This window comes from Tripterygium wilfordii, chromosome 21 (genome assembly GCF_013401445.1).
Source record: "Tripterygium wilfordii isolate XIE 37 chromosome 21, ASM1340144v1, whole genome shotgun sequence".
NCBI lineage: Eukaryota > Viridiplantae > Streptophyta > Magnoliopsida > Celastrales > Celastraceae > Tripterygium > Tripterygium wilfordii.
Window position 1 is genome coordinate 18,115,268 of NC_052252.1, and position 12,895 is coordinate 18,128,162.

A 12,895-nucleotide genomic window follows, 5' to 3' on the forward strand; every position below is an offset into this window, starting at 1 on the left:
CATGGTCTTGTGACTAATGAGTGAATATAAATTAAATGAGCTAAATATTAAGGATGAATTTTGAGAAGAAAAGAAAAATAAAGAAAGAAAGTTGCTTGCCCCACAAAGTATTAATTTTCATCAAGTGGTGCATTTGATCAACAACCTAGATTAATAGCAAATGAGTCATTGGTTGAGTGACAATGACTTTGTATGTCCCTGACTCAGGTCATGAGTTCTTGTCTCACATTCTCCCGAATATTTATAAGGAGATGTGTGGGCTTAGTCTGTGCCTCCTGCGTGGGGCTTGTTGACACCTATACTTTTTTAGGTTTGATGTGGTGGCGTATCGTATATTGTACTTGTACTCAAAAAAACAACCTAGATGAATAAGTTGGTTGATAATAAATATTTTAAGCGTGTAATTGTTCATCTCTTTTTTCTTTTTTTTTTATTTGTCTAAGGACTATATCGAACTAAAAACACAAGATTATCTAGTTGAAAAATAATTAAATTATATATTAGGGTAATATGTAAAGACAATCTCCCCTTTCTAAATACGAATACAATATTAAATGTTTGATAACAACTTTTAATATAAATGGAAGAAATCCTTATACCCTTCTTCCATACATCTAGTAGTAGGAGACAAATAGTTTTGAGAATTGAGAGGCATGAGAGCAATGATTTCATCCACTAAATTTAGTAGGTGGAAAATTCATTTTGGAATTGTAAGGCATATGAAGAATAACCTAATCCATTTCTCCTTTTAGGAAAATTCTTGACAAACTTGCTTTTTCTTCCTCTTTGCTCACTTTTCTCTAGGCAACAAAAACATAAATATGACCGAATAAGGAGGAAATATAATTTTTTATCCCTAAATAAATGGGAAAATAAATTGTGGGCTATAAATAATTTTCAATATTAACTTAGGTATTTGACACAAATAGTTAAAATATACACTTTTATTTTTCAACTCTCTTATTTTTTTTTTAAAATACTGTTGAGATAACTCTCTTAATTAAATAGTCTTGTTTTGCTAATTACTTCCTCATGTTTTTTTAACTAATGTTTTCATTATTTTCAATATCACCAATTTAACACAAGAAAATTTTATTTTCTTCTTACATTTCCAAACTAGAAATATTATTTCACCATAAAATAAAAAATGGGAAAACTTCTTAAAATCTCCTAAGTTTAGGACATCTTGGTTTGTACATTAAATAAAATATTATTTCACCATAAAATAATTTTGTGGGTAGATTAAATAAAGAGAAGGAAAAAAAATCAACTCATATTAACTAAATAAAGAAACTAATGAACAAAAATAGATTAAAAAAAACTAAATGAAGAGTTTTAAAAAATAATAAAAGAAGGTTAAAGAAATAAAAAAAAATAAATAGTAGAAACGAAGGAAGAAGAAATCAAGAAAGGGAGGCATTGTGCTTATAACTTACTTCCACTTTCTGAACCCACATTATGTTTCCTTCAAAATTTCTACCCACGTCACTTGAAGAAGCAAGCACTCCTTAGTTTCCCTTCAAAGCCTCCTCCTTTGTTCGCATCCCTGTCAAACTCATTCACCACTGCATGTTTTGGAGCTCTTCTGAGCCTCATCATAAACAAGAATTCATTTTTATTATCTCGAATTCCATCTACTGGATTTGTTGTAAGATTCCCTTTCAGTCTTTTCGAATGGGACCCATTAGAAAGTTCAAGAGGAGAAAGAAGGCGGAGAAGAAGGTTGACCAGAATGTTTTGGCTGCTGCTGCTTCTGCTTCGCTGCAGCAACCCCAGTTAGAACCCTTGGATTGGTGGGATGATTTCTCTAAGAGGATTACAGGTATACATTCAGTCCTTATCATTCTCTCCGTCTCTCTTAACGATATGAATCATATTGGTTTTGTTTTTGACTTCGATTAATTTTATTGCGTTCAGCTTTTTTTTTGTGGGTGCTTACATTCGTGTTTGCTTTAATGGACATCTTGGTTTGTTTTTTGTGAGGGCATTTTGTCTGGCTTTGTTTGCATTTGATGTTAATTTGTTCAATACACTTTTGATTCACTAGTAGTAACGAATGGCTTCTTCAGATGGATTAGTTGTATACATTCTCTACAGTTTTACAATACGTATATGCTTCTCTGTTGCTCCTTCTGGGATTTTAGCGCTGGTGCTTTTTAGGTAGAAATATTTGATTGATATTTGTTTATGTATTTAGAATTTACTCCCCGCAGTGATGCACAATTAGGTATTCCTGTGTGATTGTATGATACTTTGTTTTTTATTAGTTTTCAAACGCTTTATGTTGCAGGTAGTACGCATAATTATCAGTTACAAAGGGATGAAAAGAAACCTAGTAGTGAGCAAGTCAGTATCAGCATTATTTAAGGGGTTAGGTTTACTTTATTTATACAAATGAGATTGATCTTAGTGGGTGAAATCCATTTTTTGTTGATAAGGATATATTTTCAGAATGACTTCTGGTTTTTAATTTTCTGGCTTGGAAACAATTAAATCTAGGAGCTAGCTGCTTAGATCTTGGCCACTACCACTACTTCTTAGGTTGTATTTGAAATTAAGATGCTCTGGATATGCGTATACGTGATTTTTGTACTAATTTATTCTGCATAGGATCGATACTATTTATTTTGCTTTTCAAGTTCTTTTATGTGTATGTTCAAAGGCCAATCTAGTTTAAGCTCGTCTGCTCAGTTATCCCTTCACTGCCTTCCTGGGAAAACAAGGTTAAAGAATGAAGGTAGGACAGAAAACTTTAATGGTATTTCTTATTGATGTGCATTCTTACGTGAGTTAGCTCTTTAGAACCCTATATGGTAAGGTATGTTTGTGCTTATGTTGTCATCATGCAGATTTCAATTATGAATCAAATGTACCAGAAACACAAGTTCATTTCCAAATGCAGAGGAGTTAGTGTTAATTGTCATTTGTGGCAAAAGCATAGATCTTATGATTTTGTTGACAGTGATGGTGTCTTATTGGAAGTGGATGGTAGTTGTTTGAGAGAGAACCTTTTTCTTTTGAGACTGCTATTTTTCTTATGGGAAAGAATTTTGGATTTCTGCTTCTGAAATGTACTTTAGATCTATCACTACCAAATATTATTTTCTTTGTTTGTTATCTCTTATCTGCTAACCTTTCTAAAACGAAGAAATAGTATTGTTGTGTTATGATTCTGATTTCCAAAAAAATGGTCCCTTGATTATTTATTAGTTCTTTGTATTTTTGTATGATAAGTATTTGGACAGAAGGACTTTGGGTCTAGTGATGCTGCTGAGTTACTAGTGTCAAATGTATGAAACTGCAAAAGGTGACACTGTTCAAACAAGGCAAAAAGTACAGAGCAGTGGTTCTTCTGCTCCACTTGACTCTTAATTCACATATCCTTGGTCTTGGATGTTTTATTTCACGCCAATGAAACTTTTATTGTGTTATGGTTTTGGGCACTGATTTAGAACTGTAGATTTGGTCACTCGAAATGCTAAACTGAAGGTTTCTTAGAGGCTTCTGTTCGAGGAATGGTAACCTGTAGGACTTCAATTCAACTGCTCAATGAAAGCGTAGCATAAACACTGTGAAGAATTTACTAAATGGCAGCTGAAATATATATAAAAAGGGTTGAAGGCCACACATATGAGAAATAATTATGGGGAGTGGAACATTCAAGCTTCTAAGTTTATTATCTGGTACCTCTACTTGGATAACCTGACTTGACGAGAAGATATATCTTTGTACTTTTTCATTGTGGTGGGTTTGTACTTCGGATGGTAAGCTTACACAAGTCTTATCTTTGTTGATCTCTTAGCTACAAATGTAATGTCACATATTCTCATAACAAAAAAATTCGAACTCGCTTTACGTGGCCATAGAGACACCTTGAGTTTCATGTGGTTCCCATTATGTTATTATCTAAGAATAATGGACAGCCTCACCAATTAATATCCTAGATATTTTCTAAGGGGGCTTGGAGGTCAGTAGTGTACTGATTGTCAGTACAATCAGTAGAATATTTCTCGTACAAAGTTGGTGAAATTTCTACTAATTTTTATTTTATTTTATAATGTCTCTTGTTTATATTGATTTCTCTATCCTTTTTTTTTAATCTTTCATATTTAATGAGGATAGAGAATAACATAACACTTTGACAGAGATACCGCGAACTCATTCATATTGAAAAGCACTTTCATTATAAATGAATTCTTGCAAACTAGCTAAAACTTCCAGATTCATTGTTCAACAAAAGGATGTATCAGAGATCAACATGACATGATACCTGCATTTGTCTAGACAAACTGTGTAGTTTCTCTGTGTGAGTTATGTTTTCTGTTGCTTCTCCTCTATAAATGTCTCAAAATGGTTTCTGCAAACATGATGTGAGTTTACCTTGTATATTTATGTTAGATTGTTTTGTAGAGCCATTTGATTGCTTTCATTTGCTCTGCAACGATTCAAGGATACCTCTTAAACAACGCCTTCGTTCTTAGCATACAAATAAAATCAAGAATTTGAGTGCACCTGCATTCAACTCTTCAAAACTGTGGACTCATGTGGCAGAAGCAAAGGAAAAAAATTAAAATATAATGTAGATGTTATAGTGAGAATTCTGACATCTGTAAATGAATCTCAAACCAAAAATTTTACTATAATACGAAAAAAAAAATCAGGATGGAAATGATGAGAACATATTTGATGGCTTCCAGCAAGTGTTTTCAAATGCAAAATTGTATGTAGTATGTACGCAAGCTCTAACAGATAAAGGCAATGGATCTTATTCTTATGGTGCATGTTTACAATTTCTGTAATTAATACGGGGAGAAGGGAGCATTGGTGATCGTTACAATTACAATTCAGGGTTATATGTGCCTAGTATGACCACAAGTTTTTTTTTTCCTTTCCAGTTAGTAAGTCCACGAGCTTGATTGTCTTATTTGTATTTTGCTTGTGTCTAAGAAGATACGAGACTGTATTTCTTCTGATTTTAGGACCTACTATCATAATTGGATTGAAAACTACTATTGGATTGACCTTTTTCTTCCTTAATGTATATTTATTACAGGAAGTAGGTAACTTGCATGAATTTTTCCCCTAATCCTGCCATTTTTCAGGGACCTTATCTGAATCAAAGAATTCAAAGACATTTGAATCTATTTTCAAAATGTCAAGAAAGACGTTCAACTCTATCTGTTCACTTGTTAGGGAAGATATGATGGCTAGGAACTCGAACTTCAGTGATTCAAGCGGGAGGCATTTATCTCTAAATGACCAAGTAGCCATTGCGCTAAGGAGGCTTGGCTCTGGTGAATCATTATCAACTGTTGGTGATTCATTTGGGACGAACCAATCAACTGTTTCCCAAATAACTTGGCGCTTTGTGGAAGCAATGGAAGAAAGAGGTTTGCCCCATCTCCGTTGGCCATCAACAGAAGCAGAGATGGAAGAGATTAAGGCCAAGTTTGAGAAAATTGGGGGTCTTCCTAATTGCTGCGGTGCTATAGACACCACTCATGTTGTCATGACTCTACCTACAATGGATCCATCAAATGATGTCTGGATTGATCGAGAGAAGAACTACAGTATGATGTTGCAGGTAGTTGTGGATCCAAAGATGAGATTCCGTGACGTAATTGCTGGTTGGCCTGGAAGTTTGAGTGATGCTCTCGTGCTCAAAAGCTCAGGCTTCTTCAAACTTACTGAAGAGGGGAAGAGGCTGAATGGTAAGAAGTTGGAGCTTGCAGAAGGAGGAGAATTACGGGAATATATAGTAGGGGACTTGGCATTTCCCCTATTGCCTTGGCTTCTTACTCCATATCAAGGTAAATCCGTCTCCAACGTTCAAGTAGATTTTAATAAGCGGCATTCTGCAACTCGAAAAGTGGCACAGATGGCTCTGGCTCGGCTGAAGGAGAGGTGGAGGATAATTCGTGGGGTGATGTGGATGCCTGATAAGAATAGGTTGCCGAGAATTGTTCTTGTATGCTGCCTGCTGCATAATATTGTTATCGACATGGAGGATGAGATGCTGGATGAAATGCCCTTGTCTCATCAGCATGACTCGGACTATCGCCAACAAATTTGTGACTCTGTCGATGACACCGCTTCTCTTATGAGAGAGAAGCTTACCCTCTACTTATCAGGAAAATTGCCACCTTGACAGGAACTTCTCTGTGTGGCTCAATTCATATATTGAGAAGCTGATATGCCTGTTTGCTTTGTCTTCACAGGAACTTTGGTGAATCCTGTCATCCTGTGACTTGAGAGTCTTTTTGGTTGACTGCTTTTTTTTATCTAGTTCTGAATTCATAATATTATTCAGATTTCATTATATATATATAAAAGTACTAGTGTCTAGTACTGTTCCGGGCTGCCGTAGCTTCTCCGGGCAAGCAAAATGTGGATCAATTTTGAATGGAAGAGTCAGTTTAAAAACTTGGACGCAGATTGAATTGCTGCATAAATAATGTACTTGCCTTTTTGAAAACTTGATGCCAGAAACTTTCAAACAATTTGCATGGAGATTTGGACTCATCAGACTGTGAACTCTTAATGCTTTAGAGCACCACTGTTGGAATAGAAGAGTTTGAAGCAGTTGGAACTTAGATCTGCTAATGATGGGGGAGTTTGCATCCATAAATACAAATTTTTGCATTAAAATGCTGCTTCTTTTTCTGTATGCTTCTTGCCAAAACCTTCTTGATTGAGAATACTACTAGTCCTTTCATGGGTACGAGCATACCTATCCAACTTTCTAAATGCTGAGGCATTATAATTTTTCTCAAGTGGAAATTAATTTTTTTTGTTAGACGAAGTGGATAAATTAGTTCAAAAGAAAATATTATGAGAAATTGAATATTAATGTATGGGCCAAAATCCGCACTAGCCCTAAACGCACAAAGTATAGGCTCACGAACCAGACACTAATCAACTCAACAAAGGTCCACGACCTTTACAATCGATTTACAAACTCACGACCTCTACAAAAGCCCAACATACCTATGTCTTGGATAGCAACCAACTCAGCAAAGGCCCATGACCTTCACAACCAGTCTAAAGGCCCAAGCCACAATCTAGGCAGCGGCCAACTCAACAAAGACCATGGTCTATTCAGTCGATCTATGGGTCCACGGTCCTACAAAAGCTCAATAGGTCCTCGGTCTAGGCATTATTCGACCCAGCATAGGCCCATGGCTCGGGAAGCTCTTCCACAAGTCCATGGTCTAATTGAACAGAGGCCCAAAGCCCGTTCAACTCAGTGTCCACTTGTTAAAAGTGGGTCACGTGAGCCAGAGGCCTATAAATACGAGAGGTCCCACGGCATTAAAAACATCCGATTTTGGAGGTATCTCTAAACATTGTTTTTTCACTGAAATCTCTCAGTCATATTAGTGACTTGATCGTCAGAACTTCCTCAATCGATACCACATTGATGTTAAACTTTCATAGTATATTCTTTACGTAATCTTTGCAGGATTGTTAGTGGCCTCGTATCACATTACATTGATCCTAAATTGTCACGTCTACAACTGGTAAAAGACCATCTTGATTAAAAAAAATCGTATGAATAAAACAATTATACACGGCAAGTCTCTTCCTTTAATGACCAAAGTCCATTTGATAAAACGACGTCGCATCAAATCAATATTCTAGAAAGAAAAAGCAGAGAGGAGTCGCTCCACCATAGAAAGAGAACCTTCTGCGGTCAGGGGGTTACGGACCCTACGGTGTTTCGGTGAATCGCAATCGGAGACCATATAGAAGGAATTAATGGAAGTAAAGCAACTTCTCAAAGAAAAGAAGTTCTGGTTTGCATCTATCCTAATAATTTGGGCTGCCGGTCTTCAGGTAATCTAACCAATTTATAGACTCATATGCATCTACGGTGATTAGTGTCTATCTGTATCAATATCTATTAGTTTCTTTCTGGGTTCATCTTCATTGACGAAATTCTTGGGATTTCTATGTTTTTTTTTATGCTTCAGGGTCACATGATGTGGTTACAGAGGCAGGACTCCTTCAAGCAGAAGTTTGGGGACCTTGACCAAAACACTGACAGTGATGCTTAGAAATGACCCAGTAACTTTTTTGCTACTCAGAGTCCTTATCAAAGCAAAGCTTCGTGAGGAAAGCTCGGTGAAATTGAGTTCGAAATGTGTATGTGAAGAAATTAAGATCCTTTGTCCCAAAACTTCCTTGATTTGATTGAATTTTTTTTAGTTTGAGACTTGGAGGGTATGATTTTAACTGAAATATTTTACTGGTATCCCATGATGGTTTACCTTGCTCAACTCAAAAGTATGGGATGATTGCTGAGAATAATTAGATATGCTTTATGTAAAGAAGCTTCATATCTAATGTGGGAATTTTTTTTGTGAAAGGGCTTTAATGCTTTATGCTCAGAACATATGAAACTAGGTATTTAATATTGATGCAGAAGGGAGAAATCCAAACCCTTGACACCTGAGAACATATATTTCTATTCTTATCAACGCTTTGCTTGTTGCGGAATTGCATGATGTTAACACCCCTGTGATGTTTCTAGGTTCTAAAGTTCTCATTAGATGATGTTGGCAATGCTATTTCCTTAGATACTACTTTATTAACGGACGGAACAAAAGTCATAAGTTGTGCTCTAATTTAATAGAATGCTTCTGTTTGCTTTCAAAGGGCATGGAACTGCAATGCTTGAGATTGAGTTTAGAGGGGTATGAGTTTGGATCAGTAAGGTTATAAAGTTGTTATTGGGGTTTGCTAGAGAAAGTTTTGATGGTATGATACACATATAGACTGAAAATTTGATTGTTGAAAGTTGAAAGTATTTGAGATGCATTTTTGAAATATGAAAGTTTTGCTTGAGATTCAGTTTAGTGGGGTTTGAGTTTGTATCAGTACGGTTATAAGATAGTTCTGGGAGTCATTTTCATGATGCTGTTGATCATTATGATAGCCTAAGTCAAGCTTGCAATGCCGCCTGTTCGCCTTTAGTTAGAAGTAGAAGTAGAGGGCGCCCTTTGCTTTGCCCCACACTTAAGAAAAAGTACATAAGGAGTAAGAAAGAAAAACTTGGTTACGGGAACCGAAGGTTAGGCCGACTACTTACTTTAGGGCAAAATGTAACTTTTCGTTCCCAACTATACACGTGGTATAGGCATGTAGCAGAGGAGGAAGAGAGATGACAAGATGGATTTGATTTCTGAATCTGCTTCCACTGTCGTGGGGTAAAACTATCTATGTCGGGCGTGGGAGTGCTCCTAAGAGCAGCAACTCTTCTGATTAAAGGATGTACTTTTCTTTCTAATATGACTTGTGAAATATGCTAAGTTTCATGGCCCTTTCTTTCCTAGTGTGCATGCATATCTAAGATCATATTTTGTTAAGAGTTTAGCTGGGCTTATGCCTGTTTTTCAATGCTGCAACGGGTTGACAGTGCGATTGGGTTTAGGGCTATTGATTGGGTTTGGTATGGAGCCTGTCGCTGTGCTTGGATGGGCACAATTTGTTAGGAGAGGACTCCAGGTTCCCTTGCTGTCGTGAATGAGATTAATGGGGTTGCTGGTGGTTGATTTAGTTTTGAGATAGGTAGATTTTGGCATGGGATTTTTGTATGACGTATGGTTTGTTAATGGAAGGGCCGCATTTGGTTTCCCTGGCTTGTTTGCAGGGCTTTCAGGTGGAATCTGGCCAAGTGATCACGTTGCAGTTGCAGTTTCACTTGGCCCGTATTTGCTCCATTGATGTGGTCATGTTTATTGGCTTTGTCTGCGTGGTAGGCAAGAGCTATGGAAGGGAGCTGGCCGTTTCAGGGAGTATTTTTCTGGGGAGAGCCGAGGGCTCATGTTTTGTGGTGCAGTGGGTATGGGAATGGATCAATGGACTGCAGGAATTGGAATAGCTGGGTTTGGGCTTGCGGGAGTTTGCTGAATATTTGTTTACACTTTACAGGTTCTAGAGGGCGGGTCTTGGCTCCTGGGACCTAGTGGGCCACTATGCATTTTGCGATGGTAATGAGCTCTACTTGGGTCTCATTTATTTTGCGCTGGTGTTTCGGGCCAAAGGCCTTTTGGGCTGGGTTGGAGTTGGACACTGGATTCTGGCCCTGGGAAGGCCTTTTGGGAGAATTGTTGTTTAATGTTTTTCTCTTTCGGCTACCTGGTGGACCTAGAGCATCATTTTCATCTCCTGGGCCTGTGGGCCTGACTTTTTGGAGGCAATTGAATGCATTATTGGGCTCCTTGATATATCTAATTATCTATGCGTCGCGGACTAATGGTCTTACTGGGCCATGCATGCCTGCCAGATGGAGTTCGCTCTTTCCGGCTACAATGGGCTGTGCGTGGTTTACTATGAGGGTGGGTCATTCTGGGCCCACGCGTTTACTTTGTGGCTGCGGTGTTTCCAAGGTCCAGGGTTTTCCATGGACTTATGCCCATGAGGTGTTATTGGTTTGACTTTTGACAAAGTATGGGCACCACCCTATAACCAGTTTTTTTTTTTTTTGTCCGACAAACAAATAATTACAGCTGACTAAGATGAATCCAAAATTATGATCCGGAGGATCATGACCATTATACAACCAAATCTGAAGTTCTCGGAACATGTGACTGGAAATGTCATTGGACAAAGCTCTGGCAGCGGCCCATTTGACGAGAGAGTCCGCCCATGTATTTTGATACCTGTGAATTTTGGTAATGGACCAAGAATGAAACCCATCAAGCTTGTATCGGGCCTCAGCAATCAGGTCCTCAATAGCCCACTCCGCAACCAAACTAGGCTGAAGTTCTCTTGCTGTTTTAGGGGGAAAAAAATCACTGTCTTTTCTCTTTTGGATTTCTTGCTGTTTTAAGGGAAAAAAATTGTTTTGAAGCAGAAGCTTTTGATTCTTATCTACATCAGGGATGACTACTAAGCTCCAGATTCTTGTACGATAAGCTAAATCCCTAAATGAATATAAAGCTTGTCTTATCCACCTGCAACTCTTACTACAACAAGAAAACACTGATCACAATCGCCTATGTTGCTGTTCTTATTTGTAGCTGCGTCTTGATTTGGTTCTGTATTCTCAGTATCAGTTGTGGGAGTGTCTCTGTCACCATTCATTGTAGTTGCTTCTTGAATTGGTTCTCCTATGTCAATTTCTGGTTGTTGAATTTGATCCTTGCTCTTACCCCATACGACAAGATATAATCCTACTATGATGACAAAGGCTCTCAGAATCCTACATATATTAGTGTTTTTGCTTAAAATTTAAGATACATTCAAATGAACATCAATGGTAGACATATATACCTTCCCAAGTACAGTTGTTCATGCAATGAATGCCAGGATATAATAAGCAACACCAGAATATATTCCCTGGAGAGAAGTCAAAAAAGTTAAAAGCAGTCTTATGGATCCTAGTGTTTCTTGTTCCAGCTATCCCAAAATGCTGGGAAGTCGAACCCTAATCAATTGATGTGATCCTTAGTTTAGGTGTCTTACTCCATAGATAACAACTACTAATTTGATCCCATCTTTGTATATGCACCAGACTGAAGAGTTGCCCCATTCCACTGCTAAGGCAAGGATGATGCTTTCTACCATTCCCATTATGCATTGCAAAGCTACCAGAGAGAGATTAGCCGGGTACGATTTTAGTGTTATTGCCTGTAAAAATTCCCATTATTGTTATATCTGAAGTCATTAGCAGCAATGTCGACAACATGAATTAGCTAGATAGGGTTGAAGAAAACTTTTCATTACCTGCAAAACTAGGAAAGCGGAGCCGATGAAACAAGCAGATACAATCATGACAACACCCTCTGTGAAATGTCCCTTATTTGCAGCAATTTGATGAACATGTCCTTTATTAATCTTTGGAAAATTCAGGTGTTGCCCTTTGACAAGACTCATCAGCATTGCTCCTCCAATTGTCACAATTGTTCCAACAACTTTTGCTTGGCTGGACAACCTCGTAAGGTATATGCTCTCAAGGCTACATATACAATATGTTAATTCACTTTTCTCACATAGAGAGTTATACACATTAGACAAGCATGCTACAAGCAATAGATTACCTAAAGATCCAAGCCCGAATAAATGTGATGGCAGGAACAATATTGAACATGGCAGCACCAAAATTTGCTGTAGTATGTTTCATCCCAGGGTAGAACAAGTTATGGTATGCCATCGGCCTGAGTAATCAGATTTATATAGACATAATTATTTGTTGATAATAAGATTAAGATTAATTTGTTCGAGAAATCGTTACTCTAACAAACTGAGCAGCATTATCCTAGAAAAGATTGGCAAGGTCATCTTTGGTCTTGACTTCCTGTTGAGGATCAAGTGAGAAGATGTGAATATAAAGACCACCTTAACAGAAGAACTAAATGCACAAAATATGGAAGAAATTACAAGGGTGAGAATCAAAAACCTCTCCAGAAAAAAGGCAAAAGGAGCAATTAGAGCAGACGCAACGGCCATTCGGTACACAACTAGGACATGTTGGCTCATACCATGGTTTAGAGCAGCCTTAGCAATAATGTTCAACACTCCAGAGGCCCATTGGAGAAAAATCACAAGCAAGTATGGCTTTGCTTGATTCATTAGTTCTGCAAATGACTCCATAGACACAAGACCTTCTTCTCTGGCTGCATTGAAGGTCTCAGGGCTTACACATTCATATTTGCTCTAGATAGTGTAATGGTGTATATTTGCCAAAGTTACTTCATTTTTTTCCTTTCTTCTGACATTTCTTGCATGGTTGAAACTTGTAAACTTATAGAGTTATTACAACGTTGTCTTTTTTTAAATTCTTGCAAACTTCTTGGTGGGATTTCTTCATAGGAGAAAACAATAAAAGGAACTTAATGTCAAGGTGTATGGAAAAAAGAAAACTCTTCATTTTTCATTGTACATTTATTAT

The 12,895-nt window shown here is 37.4% G+C and overlaps 3 protein-coding genes across 3 annotated transcripts; 2 read left to right on the forward strand and 1 right to left on the reverse strand.

Annotated features, from left to right (window-relative positions):
* The first annotated feature begins 1,433 nt into the window (after positions 1 to 1,433).
* LOC119988441 (protein ALP1-like) lies at positions 1,434 to 6,345 on the forward strand. The gene is made up of 2 exons (XM_038833479.1): positions 1,434 to 1,822; positions 5,103 to 6,345. Exons 1-2 carry the CDS (start codon positions 1,570 to 1,572, stop codon positions 6,146 to 6,148), a joined length of 1,299 nt encoding a protein of 432 aa, XP_038689407.1. The 5' UTR covers positions 1,434 to 1,569; the 3' UTR covers positions 6,149 to 6,345.
* A 1,298-nt stretch (positions 6,346 to 7,643) lies between these two features.
* LOC119989677 lies at positions 7,644 to 8,390 on the forward strand. The gene is made up of 2 exons (XM_038835339.1): positions 7,644 to 7,836; positions 7,974 to 8,390. Exons 1-2 carry the CDS (start codon positions 7,759 to 7,761, stop codon positions 8,055 to 8,057), a joined length of 162 nt encoding a protein of 53 aa, XP_038691267.1. The 5' UTR covers positions 7,644 to 7,758; the 3' UTR covers positions 8,058 to 8,390.
* A 2,125-nt stretch (positions 8,391 to 10,515) lies between these two features.
* LOC119988052 (WAT1-related protein At2g39510-like) lies at positions 10,516 to 12,707 on the reverse strand. Its single transcript, XM_038832956.1, has 9 exons — positions 12,404 to 12,707; positions 12,239 to 12,301; positions 12,045 to 12,161; positions 11,731 to 11,962; positions 11,488 to 11,634; positions 11,331 to 11,431; positions 10,972 to 11,227; positions 10,665 to 10,825; positions 10,516 to 10,570 (listed from the first exon to the last, which is right to left on the reverse strand). The coding sequence occupies exons 1-9, from the start codon at positions 12,595 to 12,597 to the stop codon at positions 10,516 to 10,518; spliced, it is 1,326 nt and encodes a 441-aa protein (XP_038688884.1). The 5' UTR covers positions 12,598 to 12,707.
* Between the last annotated feature and the right edge of the window lie 188 nt (positions 12,708 to 12,895).

Excerpts from the sequence above, each read along its gene's own strand:
- LOC119988441 (XM_038833479.1), top strand. The coding sequence starts at position 1,570 with ATGTTTTGGAGCTCTTCTGAGCCTCATCATAAACAAGAATTCATTTTT. Across the intron at positions 1,823-5,102 it reads TTTCTCTAAGAGGATTACAG|GGACCTTATCTGAATCAAAG; the intron begins GTATACATTCAG and ends GCCATTTTTCAG.
- LOC119989677 (XM_038835339.1), top strand. The coding sequence starts at position 7,759 with ATGGAAGTAAAGCAACTTCTCAAAGAAAAGAAGTTCTGGTTTGCATCT. Across the intron at positions 7,837-7,973 it reads TTTGGGCTGCCGGTCTTCAG|GGTCACATGATGTGGTTACA; the intron begins GTAATCTAACCA and ends TTTATGCTTCAG.
- LOC119988052 (XM_038832956.1), bottom strand. The coding sequence starts at position 12,597 with ATGGAGTCATTTGCAGAACTAATGAATCAAGCAAAGCCATACTTGCTT. Across the intron at positions 12,302-12,403 it reads TTTGCCTTTTTTCTGGAGAG|GAAGTCAAGACCAAAGATGA; the intron begins GTTTTTGATTCT and ends GATCCTCAACAG. Across the intron at positions 12,162-12,238 it reads ATGCTGCTCAGTTTGTTAGA|GCCGATGGCATACCATAACT; the intron begins GTAACGATTTCT and ends CTGATTACTCAG.